The sequence below is a fragment of the Ciconia boyciana genome, chromosome 2 (genome assembly GCF_034638445.1).
Source record: "Ciconia boyciana chromosome 2, ASM3463844v1, whole genome shotgun sequence".
NCBI lineage: Eukaryota > Metazoa > Chordata > Aves > Ciconiiformes > Ciconiidae > Ciconia > Ciconia boyciana.
Genome location: NC_132935.1, coordinates 79,415,297 through 79,441,092, shown reverse-complemented (window position 1 = coordinate 79,441,092; position 25,796 = coordinate 79,415,297). Strand labels below are relative to the sequence as shown.

The following is a 25,796-nucleotide window of genomic DNA, read 5'->3' as shown; positions in this document are numbered from 1 at the left end:
CATTTAGGTAGGAATAGCTCTGATTGCTCTCTGAGTGCTAGTTTGCCACTTGTCCTAGCATTATTTATGTAGTCACAGTCACTCTGTGCTGTCCATTTGCCCAGTTTACCTCTGTGTTGCTAAGGTGTAATGCTTTTGCTATGGCTTGCACATTGCTTTTTCTCTTATTCCATTTTCTTTCTGCTGGCTTTATGAAGCTGATAATAATACTTTAATTGGTTATTGGCAGCCACAGGAAGTTGAAAAATGTACACTAATTAGCTCTGGCTCTTGGCTCATTCACGTGAATATAGACGTTTTAGTCTCCCTAACACTTAGAGGGTCAATATTTCTAATTCCATACTGGATATATTAATGGGTAGAAGTGTCGTGCTCTACTGCATAAGATACAAATCTCATTTTCTAGGAAAAAAAACCCCACAAAACTTTCAGCCTCTGTTTTTCTTCAGGATGGCACTGTATGTATTTATTAATTTAGAATTTTTACAATTTGGGACAATAGTTTACTTTTTAATTGGCTGAAATGATGTCAGGATGAAAGACCATAAAAAGGATGTCAGGATGAAAGACCATAAAAAGACATTAATAATGTGATAATCTGTCTTAAAATGCCACATCAGTGATAAATCTTCAGCAGATATCTCAAGATGAAGTATGCATAGAGATTGACATGACACTATGCTAAGTACTGACCCAAAAACTAAAAGTGTGAGATCACTCTGCTCATATATTCTGCAACAGAGACTGCATTTATTTGTAGAGTGAGATGAGGCATTTATGTGCCACTCCTGTGAGTCTGATACCACTGAGTTAAGAAAACAGTTTATACCTGCTGAGGATGCAGTTCAATTTCTCTGGAAGACAAAAGTTGTTCTGCTTCTGTAAGTGGAAGAAAAGATTTGCAACAGCAGTGAAGTTGTAGGTTTCTTTAACTTTGATACCTGGAGTGAAAGAAGCACAATCAATGATGGTTGATGGAAGCTTATATGCAATGAGATGAGGAGCAGACTAAGTATTTATGTTCCCTGCTGAATATTTCTGAGCAAGACGTTTTGCAGTCCTGAAGGTATTTTTTGTCCTTGCAGAGACCGCGTAGATGGGTTAGAAAGACTATATGCATTGCTTCCTGACGTTTCAGTGAAAGTCTTTCAAGTCAACTTGCACTTAGCTTGTGGATGAAGCTTTGTGTAAACATTGTCCTGCAGTGTACTGTTTTCTTTGTTTGCCCACTTCAGGTCTCTTCATGACTCAAAGACAAGTATTTTAGTTATTTCTTTGTAGTGATTTATCTGTGCTAATAACAAATATTCTGTCTTTATTTTACTTTCTCATGAATTTTTGCCTGCCTCTTGCGTTTTGAGTAACTCCCTTTAGCAATATCCCTAGGAAAGACTAGTGACCTGATTCGTGTACATCTACAATTTAATTAGAATGTATATGTACCACAGTCAATAAATAAATACATATAGCTGCACCCCAGAGTCCATAAATAAAGCTGGCCATGATAGTGGTTGTGTTTCTGAGATACATGATTTGAAAAAGAATATTTTTTGTTTGTTGGACACAGTGTGGTTTTGTTCCCCCCTGGCTCATTTAAAAAAATTAATAGACATGTAAATTACAGGTCCTGACCATCTGTGCCTATTAGCAATACCTCATGCTTCTTTGGAAAGATTTAGAATTATTATCTCAAAAATTTGCCTAATTTTAGATTATACTTCTACCAGTTGCATGGATATAATAGTGCAGATAATTTGTGAATATTGCAAATATTTAAATTTAAATTTAATCACCTCTTTGTTATCTATTTTTTGTTACTTTAAGTGAATTTGTTGAAATCCTAGAAATTAATGTTACAGATTTGTTACAAATAAATTAAAATTGAATTAATTTATATTAATATTTCAAAAATTTCCTCTTTTTATTTTTATTTATAAAACAATCACTCTGTAGTGGCATTGGAAAATTAGAATTGCTTTAAATAAGGTAAAAATTAGGCAGAAGAGGACTGAAGAATATTATATGTGTTAAATGTAGTATAAAAAGGACATAAGGAAAAGAAGAAAAAGGGCTGTGAGAAGGAACTGAGAAAGAAAGAAAGAAAAATTGGGCAGGAGGAATATGGACACGGAGCGTGGAAGACCCCTGTTGCGGACCTAGCATGAAAGAGAATCTGCACGAGAGAAGGACGTGCTGAAATCAGTTCAAAGATGGTGTGGTATTCACTCATTTTTATGAGGGTCATGGACTGATACCATGAGTGCTACCAACAGAGCTCATTTATCAGAACAGGTGTAACAAGACAGCTGCTTTAACTAGGTAGACACAGTAAGTTGGGAGGAGTTGTGATAGCGCACATATATTGCACCAGTATGTGCTGAAGGAAGTGTTTTTGGTCAGTGGGGCACACTCACCTTTCTGAGTATCCTAACCCATAATTTCCCCAGGTTTTGAGCAGTGCCTTTGCATCACATCTCATTCGTGGTTTGCCTGAACTCCTCCCAGGTTCTGTAGGTGCAGCGATACTGCTGTAGAGAAAAAGTGGAGTGAGAAATCCTTTTGCAATAAAAGCATGGGATTTTGAAAAATATGCTTGATTTGTTTGTAGCTCCTGCTGTACATGGAGAAAAATCCTTGGGTTTCAAAGAAATTAGACCGGGTATGACAGGACTTCAATCAGAGTTGTGAAAACTCTGTGGCTTCTACAGACACTCCATTATAATGGAATCCTTTGCTTCAAACTTTACGTATCTGTGGCTGAGCTAATTGCATAAGGTTCCCATCATTGTGGAGAGAAACGGACAGCTTTAATCTGCCTGCCCTCTTATTCTTATTCAGACATCTAACACTGGTCACGCAAATCTGCCGAAGCACTGAGTATTTCTTCCCATTGATTCTAAAGGAAGACTGGAGCAATGACTCAGATGTACATGTATGCAGTATAAATATTTACTTTATTCATATGCAGCCAGTCCTTCAAGCTGAAAATCTGTTTTAGAAATTGCCTTAGTCCTTAGCCCAAAGGGCTGTATGTTAAGACAGTCCCTGAAAGAACTAAGTCCTGACTACCAGTCACTTTTTAATTTTTTTCTGTCTTTTATATTAATTACTTATGTTTTTACTTAAACACTAGTAACAATTTTTATCTACTATTTTTTTTTAACCCCAGAAACTACCTCTTCAGGTTGCAGCTTGAGGATCTCTCTCTAATACAGGTATGTTTTATGTTTGTTTTCTTAGTTCCTCTGCATGATGTAGGTAAGCAGATAATCAAGATACTCAAAAGCTTCATAACTACAGATAAGTATGCATCTGGTTTTGTCCTCTTTGCGGCCCCATGTTATATAAGTCATATTATCCTTTTTAATTCCAGATTAGCCTTTGTCGCAGGCCATACAGACCTGATGTTACCTTACTCTCTGCTGTGATTTTGTTAGAATGGATCTATACAAAATGGAGGCTGGGAAGAAGGATCATGTTCTCTTAGAAAAATGTTCCAACTTATTATTGTGCAGCTTCTGTATTCAGAATTTATTGTTACTATAGAGAAAAGATTTTTTTAAGTAATGATAAATAAAATATTTTGTTCATACTTGCTAAAGTTAAAGTAGGCAAATAAAACAGCAAATTTTCAAGGAAGAAATATAGTGTGAACACAGATATCAGAATCTCAGTTTGGTGTATAGGGCAGCTATCTATTGTTTAAAACTTGTTAGAGCTTGGAAGGTGAAACAAAGCCTTTTAGAGGCAGTTAGGCTTCATAGAAAGGTAAGTGAGCATCCCTGATCAATTTATTTTACCCTGAACATCATCTGACTTCCATATACCAGCAATCTCATCTTCCCTCAGTCTTCAAAGTGGTATTCCTTGCTTAGGTTTTGTTGGTTTTCTCTTTCATTATTTTTAACCTTGGCATCATGTCTAACCTTCATCATTCTTGTGTTCTCGGCTCTAAGAGTTGTTCTAGTAAATTTGATTAAGTTGACTAACTTGCCAAGATGTGGAAATAGAAAATCACAATGAAATAGAAATGTATGGTTTTTCATAATCTTTTCATTTATGCAATTTACAATTAACTAGCTTTAGATTCAGTATTGTGCCTATTATTTCACAAAGTAATACTATGCAGTTGAATATGGAAAACTAAAATGCATTCAGGTAAGGCTGTCCTTGTGATTTGTAGAACACCTTGTGTATGCTTTAATCAGGCTTGCAGACTTCCTTTACCTTCCCAGACTACTAGAAACAAGATCTGAAGTTGGTTTATAATTAACCAAAATTGCAGTATTGATAAATATTTGATTTTGTTGCTAGTGCTTAAGGCTGTGACACACCAAGCACTTTTAATATCCAGAACTCAGACTGTCTACTTTCACCTTATATGACATACTCAGTATCCTGGCAGATAATTTGGGTTAAGATTGTTGTTGAGAGGCTGCACTCAGAGGTCTCTGATGGTGCTGTTGTAGTTTATTCTGCTAATTCATAGATTAAAGTTCACAGCTTTCCTCTGTTAGGATAAGTATTAGTAGGCTGCATTCACTAATGAGGGAGAAATCTGTAGATTACAGAGGTTTATAATTGTGCTGACTGACTCGAACAAACACCCTCCCACCCCAATCAGCAAAAAATATAAAATGAGGATAGAAATCATACTGTTGATGTTATACTAGGGTACTAGGTTTTGGTCTTATGAATGTGCAGAAGCCTTTAAACAGTCTTCTCAAGTTGACTTTTGGTAAACTTTCTTATTCCATCTTCAATGCTGTAGCACCACTGGTTTGCCTCTGTATCTTTAACCTTTTTCCACAACCCTTTAGGGGGATTTTATTTCTAAATCAAAACCAAAGTATGTAATTTATTTTTTTTTCACCAGTATATCTTTACTACCCCACTTCAAGTATTCAAGTTTTTTTCCTTACTTTCAAGCCTACCGTTATGATTCCTTCATATTTGTTCTTCAGAGATCGCTTCCTCTTCTTGCCCTCTGCTTCCCTTCTGGTTCTGTTAGAGTGCCCGAGGACCTCCCTTATCCAAAAGATGTGCTTCCTTGGATGTGCCAGTTATGGCAGCTCCAAATCAGCTGTGAGGTGGCTGAAGCCTTTGTTTTGATGCAAGTAGCCAGGATGTCAGGCGTATTGTTTAGGACTCCCAAATTCATTACACAACACTCTTAGGTTGTCTTGTAATCTGGTATGAAAGTATGAAGTTAGTCACTGATCTTACAGCCATAAAAGTAGGTTTGGGAGAGTTCTTGAGAGGCCATTTAGCCCCTCCAGGTATCCCAGGGCAGGATCAGTGGTCAATGCTGCTGTTCTTACTGGTGGTTACTTGTCTGAATTCTTCTTACAAGTCTTCAGCCATAAAGATCCACAACTTTTGTCAGCCTTTGTTGGGAAATGTTAAGACACGAAGAGACTCTCTGTCTCACTCTGGAAAGTGTGAAAGCTTTAGTAATGAAAGAGACAATAACTGTCCCTGTGGAAACTTGGAATTCAAACCTACCGGCTACCAACCTGAATCCCACCTAGAGCTAAGAATGTATTTACCACGATTCACTGAGATTTACAGACCTTTCAGATAAGTTTTGTTGGAATGACAGAATCCTAGCTGTGATCTCAGTCATCCCAACATGTTGTATAGGGTTACCTTACGTATAATTGAAGTAAACTTTGATTTCTGAAACTTTAGGGCATGTGAAGTTTCTCCCATTCACGTGTGGTGAAAGAAATATTTTGAATAGGATTAGAGGACATAAAGTTTAACAAGTTAGCAGTTAAAAATTACAGTATTTTGAAGCTCCAGATCTTTCAAACTTGAAACTCTGTTATGATTGAGGTAAGTAGAAACAAAAGTGAAAAGCAAAGTAAAAGTTATATTAAATCCTTGCTCTGATTTGATTATTTGCTTTGATTATTTTAGTTTGATTCATCAGTTTAATCTTTCTTATAGTACGTTTCTATCTGGAAAATAAAGGGAATGCCTAAAACAATCTTGGCCATTGATGCACTTCAGCTATTTTTGTATAAACAAGTTTCCTCATCTGTCATGCTCAAGTGTCTGTTGGAATGTGTCATTAGTTTGTCCACGCACTGCTGTTATGAAGATAAAAGGCTTCATGTTACATGTAACAAACTGAAACAGTAAGACTCATTTAGTTATAGCAAATGTATCTTTGCAAATCTTTTATTTACAAATTTCTGTATATTTTTAAAAAGATAGACATTTTATAAATAAAGTGTTATTTTGGAATATTATCAGACATTGCAATATTATCAGATATTGTTTTATAATAGAAAAGCTCTCTAAAAAGGAATAAAGTAAAATAATGACTCTTTGTTTGCAAACTTTTGCAAAAATTACTTTTGGGCCAAAATATGTGTATGCCATGTTTTCTACAAGTGTATACCTGGAAAATAGTTTTGAAACACAAGATAACCTTCCTTTAAAAAAAAACCCAAAATCAGACAGCCATTTGAAATGCAAGTTGTCACAAAAGAAACGCAGAACAGAGATTCATCTATTAAAAGGGTACTATTCCATCAGTTTAGTGAAAGTTAATCCCTTGTAAAAGTGAGGGTTAGAGTGCTACCAGATTGCATCAGACAGGATGTGTATCTAAACGTGAGCTAGGACTATGCAGTGAGACATCGTTGCCCATTGTGGGTACATCAAAGTTGTCATCCCACATGTCATGGTTCTGTGCTCTGTACTTTATAGGAAAAGCCTGTTGTTTAAGTAAGCAAGTTTCATATGATAGTGTCTGTAGCAAATCAGTATTTGATGTGTCTCAGCAATTTCCTTTGTGTAGCAGAATAAAGAAGACTGAAATGGGTGAAAGCCTTTTAAGCTCTTGCCGGAGAAGTCTAAGAGTCAAATTGTTCAAAGCTGACTGTTGGAACAATGGGTGCATAGCGATTATGGATTAGGAAAGAAGCATTCATTGGGCTGTGGTTGTAGAAGGACAAATATTTTGTAACTCTTGCTACAGCAATAGTAGGCTCACAGTCATAGAAGGCCTGACTCTGCACGGTTTTGTTTTGTGAGTTTCTCTTTGTTATTGCTCACCTCACGTAACAGTAGAATAATCCATAAAAGCATTGGCCGAGGTGAAAGCTGGATTTCCTGAAAACTCTTTTATATTCCTTAAAATATAAAAGCAGAAATCTAAATAGTAGTGTTTTAGTGAATAGATTTGTTTTCAAAAATGTTTTTTAAAAAGATGATGTCTAGCCTAGCCAATGTCAGGATTAATAGTGGGGCTTTGACATCATGTAGAGGATGGCTCTAAAAAGTGTCTATTTTTCACCTTTTTTTTCCCCAAAATTATTTGAAAAGAGAGCTTCTAAATTCAAACATTTGTTTGTGTCTACCTACATGACAAGTTTGCTGATGTATCTGTAAAGAGTGAAAAGCTAATACATGCTGGCTTATAAAAGTGTTTATGCCGCAATTGCCATAAACATTTTTACAAGCCAGCACGTGTAAGCTTTTCACAAACCTGGTAGTACATATGCATCTCTTCTTCATCCGTAAGATGAACTTATTTACAAACTCAGATTGTTAAGGCATTTACAGGGCACATGCTTGAGTTTGCCTTTCTCATCTGAATCTTCCATCTGTGAAGCCTATTCTCAGTTTGAGATGTCCAGAAGGTTGATACGAGCCTGTTCCACCTGCTCCTGTAGTTACATAATTCTCCTGAGATTTTATTCTCATGCTGAATCTGCACATCTTTCAGTTAGAAATACTCATACCTCCAAGTCCATTTTTAAAGACAATTTTAGCCCTAGTTTACCGCAAGATTCAAATTAAATTCTTTTTGCAGGCTAAGAAAGTTGGAGGTTCTTTTTCATGTGTTTTATTCAACTTTAAATTCTGGGATCTTGAGTTTTGGGGTTCTTATATATATGTGTGTGTGTACACACCCATTAACGAGGCATTCAAGGAATTAAAGGCAAGACTGGATCTATGAATTGTCAGGAAAAGGAGCTACTTTGGAGAATGAGTTTTACCAAAGGGAATTCTTGCTGGTGTTTACATATGTCAAGAGTGTCTGAAATACCTGTTACATATGATAGTTCACTTTTATATGAGTCATTAATGGCTAGATGGTAGGCTAAATAATGAGTTAAGTAAATTGTAATATACTTTGAATATATACCTTGTGTTTATCTAGGTTAAACAAAGAGGGAATCTGACTTCATGATTTTTTAATCTTTTTTTAAAGGAATCAAATATTTATCAGGATTGTAATCCCATTTTGAAAATAACAATTGCTTGTTATTATTATAAACTGAGATCATATTACATCTTTTGTGAGAGGCTTTCATAACCTTAGTTTGTCTTTTTGGCTAAGGTGGCATTTGGCCCAATCTAGAGAGAATGGTGTTACAATAGAGTCACAAATCACTCAGACTCTCCTTACAGTTCATTTTTGGAACAGTGCCCTAGGGTTCCCTTTGCTATGAACAAAATGAAAGCTTGTAAGAAGTCATCATGTAGAATCAAATCTTTAATTTATGCTGATATTAAAAACTTTCCATTATAATCAACAACTGCAGAGATAAAGGTAAGGAAGCTAAGCTTTAATCTTCTAATCTCCTTAATTTGTTGAGTTGCCAAATAAATAGAACCCCTTAAAAGGTAGCTTAATGCTTCTTCTAAAACTTTCATTCACTGTATTTCAGTCCATTTATTTTTTGTGTTGTATGTTACTTACAGTCACGAGTTGTGTAATAGGTGTATGATTTGTGAAATACATGAAAGAAACCTAATGAATCATCATCTTATTTTGGGGTGAAGCTACCTGTGTAGAAAAGGAGATGCAAGAAAAACTTTCTCTGATTTCGTACTTGAAGGCATAAGGGAACTAACCTAAGGATGGCCTTGACTTGTGACAGCCGTAGGTTGGCAATATTGAAATGCAAAGCAGACTGAGATTTAACATTCTGTTTGGGTCCTTAAGTGGGGAAAAAGATCAAACAAAACAAATGAAAAAAACCCTCTGTTGGGTTCTCCTGTGTCTGGTATCTACTTATGGGTGAGGGGAATAGAGAGTATTCCTCCCTGTTACAGCTGTTTTTTCGCCTTCTTTATGGGAAGGGAGCATCAGCCACCAAAACATTTTTTCTCTTTGGGCCCTTCACATTTATGTCTGGGGTGCATGAATGAAAAATGGATAAGCAGAGCGGATAAGTTAGTGTTACTTCCGATGCTGCGCCAAGTTCCTGTTAAGCTTGGAAGTGGAGGGAGCAACTAGTGCTCATAAAACTTTTCCAAAGAAGACTGAGGTAAGTTGCAGAGTGACCAAAAGGTGATAGAGCAGGTGCAGACTTCTGCTTGGGTGCTCGGGATGACCAAGCTTGAGGAGGTATTTGAACTGTTACTTTTTGTATAAGGTGGTGCTGAGAGCAGAGTTTAAAAAAGAAAAAAAAAAAGAAAAGACAAAGTGCAGTACATCTGTGTATCACAACGCCACTTCTGTACAGTACCTCTTCCTCTTGTTGATACCTTTCTGATGGCAGACTGTTGGATTTTATTATACAGAAAGTCAACAAATAATTAAATTAGACAATTGGGAATTTAAAGAAGAGTTAAGAAGTATTTGTGAAGCCAGAGCTAGTCCTTTGTGGCAGGTAGAGATGGACTTGGTGGCTGCTTTAAGTCCATTCCAGTTCTTTTTCTGTGATACCATTAGTATTCTCATTATGTTGTTTTCTGCTCGCAGAACAGTAGTTTCTGACCAAACTTATAACTTGATTGAAGCCAGAAAAGGATTAATTTGGCCAGCAGTGCGTAATTTCACATATGTCTAATCTTTAGCCAAATGACCTCTTTTACATGCAGCTGAAAGGGGCTTCCTCAAGCTAGATAAAACATGTTAGATCACACAAATCCTGATCTTCACTCTGTAGTGGATTTATGGGGAAATCAATTACCAGCAGACAGTGCTCCATTTCTGTTGAAAAAAAAATTGCTACTGGAACAGCTGGTGTTCATAGGTTCACATAAATATTAATGCAGAAGGTGGCTACTATTCTGAAACCATCTTTGGTCGTATTTGGCCAAGTACTGATTCACTCTTCGTTCTGAATATTCTTTCCATGCATGGGATTTTTCACCCACATAGGTGTAGTTAAATATATTATCTCTGTTTGAGTTTTTTTTGTGTGATGTTCTGAGTTCATTTGCAGATCCCCATTACAAAACTACATAGAGGGCATATGAGGTGGCCAATTGGATGTATCACTCCTCTTCTGCTCATCTCTGCTTGGTATTCACTTACACTTGGCTTCTACATAATTGGAAGGTTCTGGTCTCCAGAATTTGTAATTGCCTACCCTTCAGTACAGCTGAAATTTGTCACGTAAATTTAGAAAGAGTCTAAGTGAAGCAAATGGATATTGGCAAATTGGCAGGGCTTTGCTGCTGCTTTGGCTTATCAGTATGTGCAAGTATTTTGGGAGATGGAGGAAGAGAGAAGAAAAAGAAAGCCAGGCAGAGACGTTGTCATTTGTCATTTATTTGCTGTATTTGTCATTGTTTTGTGCCAGTACTGAAATAAAAGTGCAAGTGCATTTCTAGACAAATGAGTCTGAACACATCCATTTAGTTAGAGAAGCTTAGCTTTTTTATTTCTATTTTTTCTTTCTTACCTCTGCTTGTTAGGCTGCATTTCTTGTGTGTTTACAGTAATTTTCTGTTCTGGTTTCACAGTAAAGAAGAAAAATAGGTACTAAAATTTTTCGCTTTCACTGGAGTAAAGCTTCTCTTTTCTTTAGATGTTAAACATTTGTGTTTTGTTTCTAAGATAAAGCGGAAGCCTGGATCACCTGAATATATAGTATGAGTGCATTTGTTCTCATGAGTAATAGAGGTGATATCAAAATATATGTGTGTACATTTTACAGCAGATATTCATGAAACAGCTGGTGTGGATTTTATAGTGATAGAACTTAGCCCTTTCTGATAATTTTTCCTGGTATGTATGGTGGTCAACCAGACTTTTAGTGCATTACATGCACTAAAAGTAATTGTGGAAACGTCTTTTCCTAAGAAGGTGGCACTCATGTTTACATTTTCACAAACATGAGTATAGCGATACAGCTGCACAAGAGTAATCACCAAGTAGCATCTGTTTGAAAAGAGATCAGGCTGCTGCTTTCCAAATATCTGGACTGTATAGGACCATGGCATACTGCAGCTAATCTGGACTAAAGCAGTATTCTGTGACAACAGGGCAATACTCGTGGAGGGACACGGGCTCTCTTTTGAAAATCAGTGTCTTTCTATGTAGTCTCTATACTGAAAAAGTGCAGGAATGTTAGCAGACTGTGCAGAAAATGAAAGCAGAAAATACTAATATGTAGACTGAAAGCAGATTGTCTTCATTCTTATATTGCCTGGCGCAGGTGAAGAGTCTGCCACAAGCAGTTGCTGATGGAGAGTTTCAGCTCTTTGGCACCTAGATGCTGCAGTGCCGAGCAATTTAGAAAAGAGATGGAATATGCAGTATGCTTTGAAAGAGATTATATCTGTAATACAGTGTCTACAAACATGATTATTGATTTTTGCTTACAGACATTGATATGGAACTTCATTGTCTGTTCTGGCATGTAACAACTAATTTGAGTTCAACCACAGTTTGTATGCCATGCATATTCAAAGAGTAGGCTTAAAGACACATCTTCTCAGTCACAGAGAGGATTGTGTTTTCCAGTACTGCAGAGATCCGTTCAACAGTTCTGCTAGGCTAACAGACATAGATGCTTTGGGGTAATTCTATGTATAGGAGGTGTGTTTGGCTTACACCTGTGTGTTAGTGGTTATCCATACCTAGCATAAGGGCACTGTGTGGTCCGTAGCATCCTCTGCCATTGCTTGTTGACCCATGAAATTAAAACACCCAACATTTAAACTGAGAATAAGAGGAAATGGTGGAGCAGCCTCATGTCCCTTTGCCACTAGGCAGAAAAAATAAATATTCGCATCTCGACACTGAGCTTTAAGGGGCCTTTGACACAGTGCTGTTAAAAGATGCACCCAGCTGCTCAACTATGGGAAGAACTGGCTGTTTCCATAAGGCAAAATGTTCTGCTCCCTTCATCCCTAGGTAAGAGGTGGAAAATTTTTCAAGGTCAGGAGACTAATTTTTTGCTACTGTGATTAGGCAAAAGCAGGATTCTGAAATATTCAAGGAAACAAAGCAGCCATAGTGAGGGTGAGAAACACGGACACTTGTTGCTATAACCTAAGGAAAAGGAAAGATCTGAGGAACCTGCAAAAAGGATGCTGGTGGGCAAGGAGCCCATGCAGGGGTGCATAGGAGGGAGCGTCCTGCTCTCCTAAATGGGTCAGGGCACAAAGGGAGGGTCTGTGCCACTTCCAGCATGTTACTTGCCTGGTCAACGCTACTGAGTCCAATGTAAGATGTGGATTGTTGCTCCTAAATGTTTGAGAGAGACACTGCTTAGTCATAGCATAGGAAGCTATTTCTGGTCTGAATTGAGAATAGAGGACTAAAGTTGTTTCGAGTTTTATTCTGATAGGCTTATCCAATCTTTTGGGACACCTTTCACCTTCCTTTTGCCTATCCTTATTTTTCTACAGCCTTTTCCCTCCCCTGTTTTTAGAAGACCCCTTCCCTTCCCTTCCCTTCCCTTCCCTTCCCTTCCCTTCCCTTCCCTTCCCTTCCCTTCCCTTCCCTTCCCTTCCCTTCCCTTCCCTTCCCTTCCCTTCCCTTCCCTTCCCTTCCCTTCCCTTCCCTTCCCTTCCCTTCCCTTCCCTTCCCTTCCCTTCCCTTCCCTTCCCTTCCCTTCCCTTCCCTTCCTTCCCTTCCCTTCCCTTCCCTTCCTTCCTTCCCTTCCCTTCCTTCCCTTCCCTTCCCTTCCCTTCCCTTCCTTCCCTTCCCTTCCCTTCCTTCCCTTCCTTCCTTCCCTTCCCTTCCTTCCCTTCCCTTCCCTTCCCTTCCCTTCCCTTCCCTTCCCTTCCCTTCCCTTCCCTTCCCTTCCCTTCCCTTCCCTTCCCTTCCCTATTGTTTTACCCATCCCAGATGGTACCACAATATGATGCTTCTGTTGTCGAGTCTGGGAGTGGTAAAACATGTCAAAATATGGAAATCAATTTATTTATTACAATTGAAAACTAGATGTGCTTTGAAATATCTGGTGTTAGACATATATATGAGATTTCTATATAAAATTTTTGGCTCTGCTGTTATTTCAGATTTATTTGAAGACAGGCAAACTGAAAACATTATTTATTTAAGTAATGTACTGACATCGTAAACAACTACGTTATTTCTCTTAATTGCTTTATGCATAAGATTAAGGCCTTTAGAGGTTCAATTTGATACAGTGAGCATTTGGGAATTACACTTGTTCTGTGGGGTCTAGACCTGCCTGCCCCATCACAGTATTTTTAGGTGTCTGCCCTCAGAATGAAACTTGGAGTCCAAGGTTAGGTGCTCAGGCTCTCTGTCCGGTGCGTTGGGCTAGCTATATACCCAAGCACAGGATCCACTGACATCTGAGTTCTGAGCTATCTAATACCACTGAGGAGGAATGCTGAGAGCACAGGGAAGCATAAATGCCACCCCTTTTTTTGAGTTAGGCATCTGTATGGAATTTGACAATAGGGATTTTTTTTCTGTGTCACCCATATGCAGCAGGCTTCCGTTGTGAGTAAATTGCATCTAAAATGTATGTTAAGCTCTTTCTGTCATGGTTTCTAAACTGAAATAGCAGTACGAAATTGAAGACTTCGTGGCCACTGTTGTGCATTCTTAAGCAAGGCTTCATTGCTGACTGAATGCAGGCTGGTCTATTACAGAATTAACCTTGTTATAGGTTTATTTGCTGTATGTTTGGAATTTTTTTTCATTTTCTTTTTCTTTTTTTCTAATTTTAATACCAGCTTCTCTAGTCAGTACTTCTGGATTTCACAGGTTTGCTCTAGTGCCTGGAAAACTATTTATTCTCTTCTCCAAATCTGTAAAATAATTATATGATGTGATGGTGGTTGGTATACTGATTTTCCAAACAAATGAACAAAATACTGAAAGCAAAAGAACAGATCATTACAAGTTATGGGAAATTAGAAACTGTAGGGTCTGTACTTGGGCCTGTTCATATATCTTGAGATATTTATGGTAATTTAGCTTGATATAAGTAATGACAACAATATGGTTCAAAGAAAACAAATGAATTAATACAAAATGAGTTTGTTTAGGGGTTGATATTTATACCTGCAGTTGTGTATACGTTCAATTATGGAAAATTACTTCCTTGATGAAAACCTAGTAGTCTTTTTCCCAGGGTATAGCTACTATTGTAGTAATCAGAAATAGTCAGCCCCAAAACTGTTTGTGTTTTGGTTTAGGTTTTAAATTGACTGTTTCAGTTAGATTTATTAAAAGGCAAATGAAAGACCAGAGAAAATGTCAGAATTCCATATTTATGTGGGTACCCAGGATAAAGCAACATTATGGAAATCAGTTCTAGGAATAATCAGTAACTGGGACAGAAGTGAAACAAATTTCTGTTAATTATTAGTTAAATAACAGCTTCATTGTGGCATTGACCATTTTTATGTGGTATGTGATTCAGTTCCTTAATGCTTTAGTCTATAAATGAAACCTAAGGTAAGTATGATTTTTCAGAGTTTCAAAATCACCTTGGAGATAAATTCATTTATTAGTAAATATTTCTCATTGGGAAAAAAAAAAAATTAAGGTGAGTCACTCTTTTCCACTGTTTTGGAAAAAATACAAATTTATGCTGTTATATTTTTATGACTTTCAAAGCTTTTAAATGGAGCATTTTGAATTAAATGCTGTGTCTGGTACATGCACTTCACATTGGTTTCTGTTAATTACATTTAAATATGAATGAGAGAATGCATTCATTCTGAAGCCACATTGAGTGCAAAATGCAGTAGCTGCCCAGTATTTGTACATGCCATTGCTTTTAGGATATCTGTCCATGGAAGTCCTGCTTATAAGGGTTATAGCCTTAGGCCTGTAAGCTCCAAGTCTTTGCCTAGATATTTTGACAGTTCTGGGCAGTGGTTCTGTGCCTTCTCATGCTCATCTCGGGGAGCTGAAATGATGAAAAGTCAAACTGTTCCTTAGTTCTTTCCCGCCCTGTTACTATGAGATGAAAACAAGATCTAGTGAGAGGAGAGACTTCGTAGGAAGTGGAACTGCGGAAGCTCATCTGCATGAATGGTCAGACTTTTGCACACATTTTAATTTCCATTGATGAGATGAAAGCTTCCTCAGTGAAACTCTTTCTAACTCCTAGATGCATGGTTATTTTTGTTACTCCAGTAGAATTTTGCGTACTGTTTTGCCTGAATACCTGGGCAATTAAGAAAAAAGATAAAAAATATCTGAATTAAGTTTTATACTGTCAAACACGCACAAAACTTTTTGCAATGGAATTTTTTCTTACTTTAATTAGGCCAGGATTTATTAATGAAGCTTTTATAATATGTCAGGACAGGTATGAAGAAACAATAATGCAGTAAGTTCATAGAAGATCAAAAATATGTCATCGTATGTTTATGAAGACTGCTCTAGGCATGATTCCACAGTCTTTTCTCACATAGCTGTCAGTAGTGTTACTTGTAGAATATTGTGCTACTGAGCATGAGAAAATAAAGCTGAATGAGTTGTATTCAACAAAACCCTGCATATGCATTGACTAATAAAAGCTGAGTGAAGAATTTCACATGTTAAAGTGTATGTAGACAAAATAAGCTGACTTTTAATTTAAGTAGTAGGGTCCATACTGATGAACAGGAAGTGAAGCAAAGGTATCAGGAGACCTGCATGGATGCATGAGTAGCTCCCAACTAAACTCAAGCATAAAAAGGAAGCATGCAAGTGGTGGAAGTAGGGACAGGTGACCCAGGAGGAATATAGAGACACTGTCCAAGCAGTCTGGGCTGGAATGAGGAAATCTAAGGCACATGCGTAGTTGAATCTCGTGAGGGAAGAGCAACAAGAACATTATTTTAAAAGAAATTAATCAGACAAGAACCAACTGCTGTCATGTTTCTCTTTAAGTTATATTCAGATTATACACTGTTAATACTCCAGCTATCCAGTGAAAGAGGCTGAGAAGGAAAGTTGAAACTTGGGAACTGACGCATGGAAAACCATTTCCAAATAATCTACAAAAGGAGGCTTGCTGTATAAACCAAGAATATTATTTCACTAAAATTTGTAGTTTCATTGATTTTCTGCTCCACACCCAGCTATGACACACAAAAGGAAGAACTGCTTTAATTTTTAATTGGAGGGGAAGAAAGAAGTCAAATCGTGTAAAACGTATGAAATTATTCATTGTACAATTGCATTCTAATGTAGGTGCACATTAATGTAAGGGAATAAGGAATGGTAAATCTGCCCAGGCAAATGTTGAACAAATATTTGTGTTGTCATCACCAAATATGCCAAAACTTCATTAACATCCGTGATCAAATAATGGGTAGTGTAATGAAAAGCTGGTTTCTAGAAGGTACATTCTCACTGGGACTTGCAAGCTGTAGAGAAGAATAACTAGACAGAATGGAACAGAGGAAAAGCATTAATTACTGTGAAGGAATCCGATCAGACTGAGGCACTGTAAATGCATTTTAGAGTTGATGTGACGTACAAAACTCATGGACAGCACAGTGCTATGGAAGGCTTGTCTCTGCTAATCACCCTTGTGTATCAGGAAAGAAAATGCATCTTTTAGCCTGAGAACACATAGGGCAAATGCACCTTGCAGATGGAGTCAGGGAGATCACGGAAGGGAAAGGTCATTGTTTACTGCAAGAAGTAAGTAAAAATGTATTATTTGTTTTTATCTGTGAAGAAGAAGTAATATTTACCAGACTTTTCCAGAACAGCAGGTATATGTGCAGTGCAGAACATAACAGAAAGGATCTTGGAGTCCTTGCTGGGAGAAGCAGCCATGCATAAACTCCCTGCTGCTTCTAAATAGCCATCTGAAGGAAAAGTACCAGAAAGCTGGAGGTAACTTTTTCCAAAAAATGCACAGATTGAATCTGGTTTATGTAGCAAATCAGAGTCAAATAGATGAAAGAGCTTTAGTCAGCGTAGCCCAGAAAACGGAGTTCTGGAAGATAAAATCCGAGGAGAAAAGAGGATTAAACCCAGTAGTTTCTTCAAGAAGAACATCTGGTCTGGCTGAATACATTGCACAAAAAGCAGGTCTTTAAAAATGGCCACAAAATGGTCACAAAACTAGAGTATCTCTGGAAGCCAGCCAACATGAAAAAACGTGAGAGACAAACCCCACCTGATCACCATGGCAGAGAAGACTCATGGAGTGCCGGAGCAGGTTGGAGGCAGTGTAAGCGTACGATGAGCAGACTGAAAGAGAAAGGCTAACGCTGTGTTTACCAGGCTGATATGCATAATTTTCAGCCAAAATTCTTACAGAACAGGTGGTTGAGACTCTCCAGATGCACATCTCTACAAAGATCTGCAAATGGCTGTGCAGATCCTGGGTGTAGTCATTCAAGTTTTCTGGCTGAAACATAGTCTGCCGAGAGCTGAGCAAAGCCCAGGGACTGTCTGAAGTTATTTACGACTCCTAAATCTGCAGTCAGGTCGGCATGTTGTACCTTGCATCTGGGATCACACAGCCCAACACAATCACTCTGTTACCTGTAGCTGGCCTCTCAAATGATACAAGACTGTTGCAGACAGTGAAGTGGAGTACTTAAATAAAAATATGTTTAGTACCAAAATAGGAAAGGGAAAACTGAAGGAAAGAGCATCTGAATCAAGTGACTCCCAAATTGCTCCTCCTGTAGGAAAACCACTATGGATTTTCTCATGTATAATGGACTTAGTACAGCTGATAAGCTTACATGCCCTTCTTCTGCAGGGCAGGATGTAGCAGGCATGTATCAAACCCCATTTTTAGAAGTCTTAAATCCATCTAAATTGGAACCTATTTTGGGGCCACAACTCCAAAGCAAAAAGTAACTAAAATAAAATAAAATGAAGATAAATTAATTGGAAGACCGCATTGTATCAAACAGTCTCATTCCCAGAAATAACCATGATTCTGAGATAAAACAGGATAGAGATGGCCAGTGAAAATATATCATGGATTAGAATACTAGAAGAGCTTAACTACTTTTCTATCTCATTTAGAGGTAGTTTGTCATATCCCTGATAAACATTTTTGATTGTGTGAAGTGGAACATCTTAAAGAGGCAAGTGAGAGCTGGAAAGTGAAATAGAGTTAATAGTCTAACAGCTAGCATGCTGCCTTTGAGTGTAAGAGACTGGCTCGTGTCTTTGTCATCTGATTCACAGCATGGATTTGGACCTGTCTCTTCTGTAGCTCAATTGAGTTTCCTAAACAGTAGGATTCAGAAGACTTTGTTTTTTCTCATTTTGCAGATATTTAATTTAAGCTCCAAGAAGCTTTTCTAGTAAAGCTGTAGAGAAACTTGGAAAAGGTTTTGGGAATGGTGGTGATGGGTGGATTTTTTTGTGAGTGTGTGTGTGTGTCAAATCAACACTTTTCACAGGCATTTTTGTTACTGTTGTTGGAAAAGGCCTGGCCAGATTTAATTTATTTGTGTGGTATAATGTTATTGCTTTAAGGGAGGGAAAGCCTGCAGGACTTCTCACATGTGCCTGTGGCATGCTTCTGGGGCCATAGGCTGGTGTACTATTAGTGCTGGCTAGTGTTTGTTATGCTGACATTCCGGTGACATAGCTGAAGTTTTGTAACTCTTCAGGTCTCTCATTTAGTTTATGTCTGTTTTGAATGATTGGTAGATGAACAGGTGGGTAGATTTGGATAACGCTGCTCTGCTACCCTCACAGTACAGTGTAGACCTTGCTAGAAGCACTGTAATGGTTATGCACATATGTGGCATACCAGAGGTGCATTAATCTGGCTAGCGTGTGGATTGATGGCAGCATTAGCTGTAGAAGCGTGGTCTTCTACACAGACTGTGCACCAGACTTCCTAATATCATGGGACTGGAGTAGCAGATGTTTGTGTTAATTGAAGCACATTGAGATATCCTTTATCTCACCTGTCTTGTGGTATAGACATTGCTTTAAAATGCCTGTTGAACAGACAGTGTAATTACTGTGTGGAAGTTTATAAATACTGTAATTACTGATTCTGATGTTAATGCACTATTATGATACCCATGGGAATATTGGTTGAGTCCCTTTTTCTGCTGGAATTTGTTTTCCCTCCTGTTTTGTTTTCAGAAGAGGAGGACAAAGATGAATTCTGCAACATAGGCTTCAGAGCAGTCAGACCATGTTTGGTATAAGTCACATCAAAAAAAGGCGTATCTAAATCTACTTTTTCTTGTCTTGAAAGTAGATAGACTTTTACAGGTGCCTACAGCAAGTTTTAAAGAAGTGGCTTGACTTGTTTTGTATTTGTTATCTGCTTGATTAGCAGAGACTTCTGTGACGTGCCTGAGACCATGAAGAGTGTTTAATTCTTCAGGACAGTGGAAAGCAAAGCCCTCACAGGGCGAATGTTTGGTTTCTTGTGTAAGTTCTGCTGCTGTTGCTGTCATCACTACTAGGACAATTGGACTGCAAAAATAAGCTTCTCCTTGAAGAAATGACTCAGACAGTGGCAATGTGTGCCTGTTTGTCTCCCGTGTATGCATCTTGCAGTGCAACCACTCTGCAAAGTTCTTGTAGAGAAAAGCAAACAAAATTGCCACCCTTACAGACTCCATCTAGGATATATACTTCCCTTCCCTTCCCTTCCCATGCCTTATTGCTAGTACTAACAGTCTATCAGGTTGAATAGCATGCTTGGTAATGCTCAGAGAATCGTGCAAATAGCTTATAAAAATGAGCTGATTGGACTGATTGGAAATCTGATGAATAATCCTGTAGGTAGACAAAGACAAAACAGAGCTGAGGTTGCTCTTTCATGGTGGTGTCAACTCTGCAGGGCTGTCTGGTGTAAGAAGAATGAAAACATACTAGTTTTGGAGAACAGATGGGCATCTGAATACACACGAGCAATTGATTTATGAACAGATTAATGCTGGGGGTAGGTTGCTGCTTTTAATAGGCATAGCTAGTTACGTCTTGACGTGCTTTAGTATCTACCTAATGACTAGAAGAAATTTGTGGCAGTTTTTCTTCTTTCAAGAGGCTTTTAGCATTATTTTACAGGACTTGAGGATCAATACTTACATGAACGGAAGCTTTTCAGCTATCCCCATGGGTAGCTATTACCTTTCAGAAGAGAAGGCATGTAACATTGTTCATATGGGAGCATCCTCCACACATAAGTCAGTGGCAAGCCTAAATGTTTACTGTCTGTACAAATTCTGTGTCTATTGTAAGTTGTTACTTTTTCCAGGTAGAAAGTATGAGACATCTAATGCCATTTCTGGAATGCTTATCACTCTTGCTAGTACAGGCATGTTGATTTCATGGTTGATTTTGATGTAGTCTTTATACAAGGAATTTTAACAATATTGCTTTCCTGATTCCACAAACTTAAAATAATAATAATACTTATTGCTATTACTAAAAATTAAAAACATATGCTACAGTCTCTCTTCTTGAAGTTCTCTTCAGAATGATTCTTGGCTTCCACATGTTCTTATGTTATAAGACTGAATTATTCACCCAGCTCTGGTCTTGCCATTTTAAACTCTGAGACCGTAGCCAGGACTTCAAGCAAGCACAAAGGACTTTGTTCTGGGCTTAAGAGACAAACAGAGATCTCAGAAGTTTAGCTCTTAAATAGATGAGGGAAAATGTAGTACTAAGAAAAAGCTTATCTATTACTTACTGTACTGGTTGTAGACAAGACTCTGTGGTAGGACTTATTTCTTGAAGAGACAAAGAGTCATGTTGTTATGAACAGATGTCATAACATGCACCAGAGCAGAACAGCAAGCGTATTGTACACACGAAAGAGGAAAGTGTTAAAAAACATTAAGGAAGAGGAGAGCAGACAGGTTGTATTAAAAGTAGTTGGCCAGAAACTACTATGAAAGAACTACATCAAATGTGAACAGGACTATAGCTTTTTACTGACTTAGTTATGTTAAAAACAAGTTGTGAAAATAAAAGTTTGGTCTATTTACAGAACTTTCTGATACACACATTGAAAATCCTTATTGGTGTTATTTAACGACAAGCAGGGTTGTGACCTTAGTATCTGTGTAAAGGAAGGTGCAAGCACGATGAGGATGGAGAAGAGAGTTAATTAAAGTAATGATTGTACTGACAAAGTGATAATGTCAGAAGTCCATACACCATGGAAAAATGTGTCTTGTTGTAAACTCCTTATATGCCTGTACTTCCTGTAAATTCATTGTGAAACTATAGCATGCATAAGTCGCAGGGACCCCAAGCAGAAGGTGGAACAGTAGATACCAGAAACTGCATTAAATTTGTGAACCTTTGCCTACTTTCTGCTTGAGAAAAGTACAAAACTTGTCTGCAATACATATGCCTGGATTTACATTCTAATTTAGTAATTCAATAAGTCTAGCAATTTAAAAACAAAACACAAACTTGACATTTAAAACCTGTTTTTACAAAAAAGTCACATTGAATGATAAAAGTAATCTTGTAGGGCTTCTCAGCACAGATTTACATGTAAACTTAGTAGCAAAGAAATCAACATGGTTAGACAATATTTATCTGTTTCTACCATTCTTCTTTGTATAGTTCAAGACTGATTATTTCTGTTCAATATTCATCATTTCTGATGTTAAAGAAAATTCCATTCAAGATACCCTCTTTCATTGGTTTAAGAATACCCAGTGTCTCCGTATACCTGAGCTGAACGTTTCACTTCTTACATTACAGTAAGATCTTACCAATTTTTGACAGTGTGGAGAAATTGAAACCATTGGTGAGAAGGAGACTTCACAGTCAGAGCGCTAAGTCCAAATCTTAACAAGAATTATAAAATTAATATAATGAGTGTTCTGCAGTGTATACTAATATCAGCAAACTTTCCATAGATATCCATAGATTTATATGGTACTGTGTGTGCTATATGTCTGTCCTTCTCACTTGCTCAACTTCCCATGTGTGCAGGACGGCTGTAGAGGGACACTCATTATTGTTTCAAGGTTGCTTATGAAATCCTTCTGCTCAGGTTCTAGACCATTTGTTTTATGGAATGATGGCATACGAGTACATCAAGTTGTATTATCAGCTGCACCTCTTATAACAAGGTCTTTATGATACAGTGTTCAGACAGCTTGGTTTCAAGTTTAAATTCTGAAGGTTTGAATCACAAAATGTTATGTCCCATATCCCTTTTTAAGTTCAATAAATGGGGAATTTATGGCTCCCTAAATGTTAGTTAAAGTCCAGAGACAAATTCTCTGTTCTCCTGTTTGAAAACTATAATACCCTGACAGCGTGGATGGTAAAGATTAGAGGAATGGTGACGGTAGTACTCAAATGTTAAACTTTTTATGCAACAGCTGGATAGCCTCGTAGGAGCTTGCCCCATGCCACTGCCTTCTCTTCTTTCCACTGTTCATTAAAATAATTTGCAACATATGAAAGGTTAATTTCAGGACATAAAAGTGTACTGATCTTTTTCACAAACTTCAGTCTTTCATGATATACTGAAGGTTTGAGCATGTAATCCTGGCTTGGGCAAAATTCACATTTATGTCAGAAGAGGCTTTACATCTGCCACATCAAGAAGTCTGGCTACTCTGCTGCCAGAGGGACATACAAAGAACAGCCTTATGTTGGATGTCATTTGGTATTTCCAGATTCATAGACAGAATCCTAAATCCATTGTTAGACACTGAAGAAGTAGCACTCAAAATGCTGAGTACTTAGTTCTTCTCTGTTACATGCAGTAGGAGTTGCGAGGCATGATATATTTATTTTAAAGTCAATTTAAGTACTTAAATACAGAGTCTGCTTGCTCAGGGGTAGATTTGCTATGGAGACTGGCAGAGAGAAAGGATGTGTTGAGGTGGCTTTTCTTTATCTCCATCCCTCTTATCTGCAAGTTGAGGCTGCATCCATCCAAACAGTAGTTTCCTAATACTGAGTGGCTGAGCCTCATAGTTTCCTCAGGTCTACTAACTTTCTTTAAAGGACCACCAAATGTTTTCAAAATAATAAGTAAATAAAACTCCTCATGGGTGATGAGAATGATGATAGTGTCAGTCTGACTGTCCTGGTTTCCTGTTGGTTTCATTTTCATTACAATTATTATTACAATTATTATTACAATTATTATTACAATTATTATTACTACTATTATTACTATTATTATTATTATCATTATTATTATTATTATTATTTCTATTATTAAACTGTTCTTATCTCAACCCACCAATTTTCTTACTTTTGCTCTTCAGATTCTCTCCCCCATGCCACTGGGGGGGAGTGAGCGAGCAACTGTGTGGTGCTTGGTTGCTGACTGGGACTAAACCACGACACTGACAGATCCTCAAGTGTCCAAGCTGCTCAGGTTGACAACACGATCTGATTTAACTGGGGATGTCAGCATTCCTACCCATCCTCTCTTGCTCTGTTTGTGGCTGAGCATTGCCTTCCTCTCCCACTCAGTGTGCTGACTTTTCTGATCTGTAAGGAAAAAGTGAATGTTTTTAGGCCATTTTAGTTGATGTAACCAGCTTGCTGTAGGACCATGCAAATGTGATAGGACAGAGGAGGAGGCAGGAATTTGTGGCCAGGAGCAAAATCAGTTTGGGGTGAAGGGGAGCACTGAAGAGACTCACCAGGATTGCCTGAAGGTGTTGTGGAACCACAGTGCTCTCATCCCAGGGCAGAACTGGGAATGGAGAGGAGAACCCACTCTTCAAATCGCCAGTTTATTACTAGACATGAACTCATCCTCTTAAAAACAAAATAAAACCAAAAAACCTCACCTGTTATTTGTTTTGACTAATCCTTTTTGTCTGTTTCTATTTATTGAAAAGAGGAAGAGGAGAGAGCTGTAATTTATTTATGGGTACTGGGTAAAAATACAGTGGTAGTGAATGTATATGCTGTTAAAGAAAACCAACCAACCAAAAACCCCAGAAGAATCTAAAACCTCTTAAGAACACTTAATCTTTTAAAATTAAATTTAAAAGGAAAAAAAAAATCTGAATTTGTGAGCTGCAACTGGTAGGGATGGGTGCATCAGCTTGGAAACTAGTTATATGGCAGAACTCCCCTGCCATTCATCTGCTTTTTTCAAGTGCTGCTGCTAGAGATTACAGCACAGCCTGAAAAGGCCAAAGGCTTGGACAGTTTAGAGCTTGAGGGAGAACAAATAGCATTGTTTTTTCTTTACTTATAAGATTCCAAACCTCTACTATCACTTTTCCTCTTAAACTGTTATCTCCTTGAAGGCATTTTTGCCTGTGCCGTTTTGAATGATCCATGTCTCTGGATGCAGCTGGACTGAAAAATCATACTAAAATAGCTAGGTTCCTTTCAAACAGAGTTACTTCAGTTGAAAATCTATTCTGCCAGTTTATAAATCTCTGTTTTGTCCTTGTCTTCCTTCAAACTGAAGTTGGCAAACTACCCTTGGAAGTTTCAGAATTTAATTACTTTGAGGTGTCTTGCTCTCCCAAGAATGTAGAAGAGGGACAAGGAAATAAAAAATAATCAGAAAGCAAAACCAACTCCAAATAAAGCTCCTAGGCACAGTAGAGGAAAAGCGTCTCTTAGTAAGTTGATGACGTTGGGCAGTTTTGCAATGAGGTGCTGATATCGACACAGGGCTGTAATGCGACTGTCCCAAATCTCACTGTTAAACTAAGTCATGTTTTCTGTACCATGGATGGCACTTCTCATCACGTGAGTTGTATGCTATGGAGCTGCATGAATTTGGAGATTCTCAAAACACCTTGCCCCCATTATGCTAATGAAAAAATATATTGACAGTAAGGGGTTTTATAAATACACAGCTGAGGAACAATGACTCAAATCATGTTTTTGAAAGTGTTAAAAATGAATGAGGAAAGTCACTGTATGCAGACAGCACACTTATTTGCAAAATAGGTATGTAATTTCCACCCACTCTCCTGCATTTTGGGAATTGATTCCCATCTGCTCCCCACGCTGCAATGTTTAAACAGTGTCTCTCGGGCTGTTCAAATTGCATTTTCATACACTAACTCTAAGGTAAGGTGCTGACTTTTGTTTAAATTTACACCATGCCTCAATATTTTATGTTGAAAGGCTAGCACAGAGGCTGGATAGACACCTAGGAAAATAGTTTTATGATTAAAAAAACCAGTTGTAGCTGGTCCTTGGCAAGCTCCTCTGTAATTTTTACTGGCAGAACTTGAAGCTATGTGGGTCTTTGTCCTGTGCCTAGGAAGTTGAGTGGAGCTCTGGCTGCCACTAACCTCAGTTCAGCCCTACTACTTGTATTTCAAGGACCTGCCTGGCAGATTTCTGTCTGATAGTAAACTCAGTCCAGTGTGATTCTTGTGAGAAACACTGGCTTGGTCACAGCAGCATGTTTCTCTCTTTAAATCTGCATCCTGGCTTTCAGTATCATAACATCTCAAATGGAAAGCAAATAGTAACTTGGCTTAAGCAAGTGTCCTGATGCCAAAAGCCACCATCAAAAAACCCAAACCAAATAAAAAATTCGAAACCGAAATGCCATGTTACATAGTTTGTGACTAAAGTAAATCTGAATAACTTGGCTATATTTCAAAATTGGGACTGCTTCTTGAGCATCTCAGCTGGAAGCCTGGAACTGTTGCAGTAAAAAACAGTGCTCATGCAAGACTCGGACAGA

At 37.9% G+C, this 25,796-nt stretch overlaps 1 protein-coding gene across 2 annotated transcripts in view; it reads left to right on the top strand.

Moving 5' to 3' along the window:
• SEMA5A (semaphorin 5A) overlaps window positions 1-25,796 on the top strand; it is a 354,266-nt gene that overhangs the window by 139,826 nt on the left and 188,644 nt on the right. For both annotated transcript variants that reach the window (XM_072853077.1, XM_072853078.1), the window contains exon 5: window positions 3,170-3,215. In XM_072853077.1, the coding sequence (XP_072709178.1) occupies window positions 3,170-3,215 (46 nt within the window). The remainder of the gene's footprint in view (window positions 1-3,169; window positions 3,216-25,796) is intronic.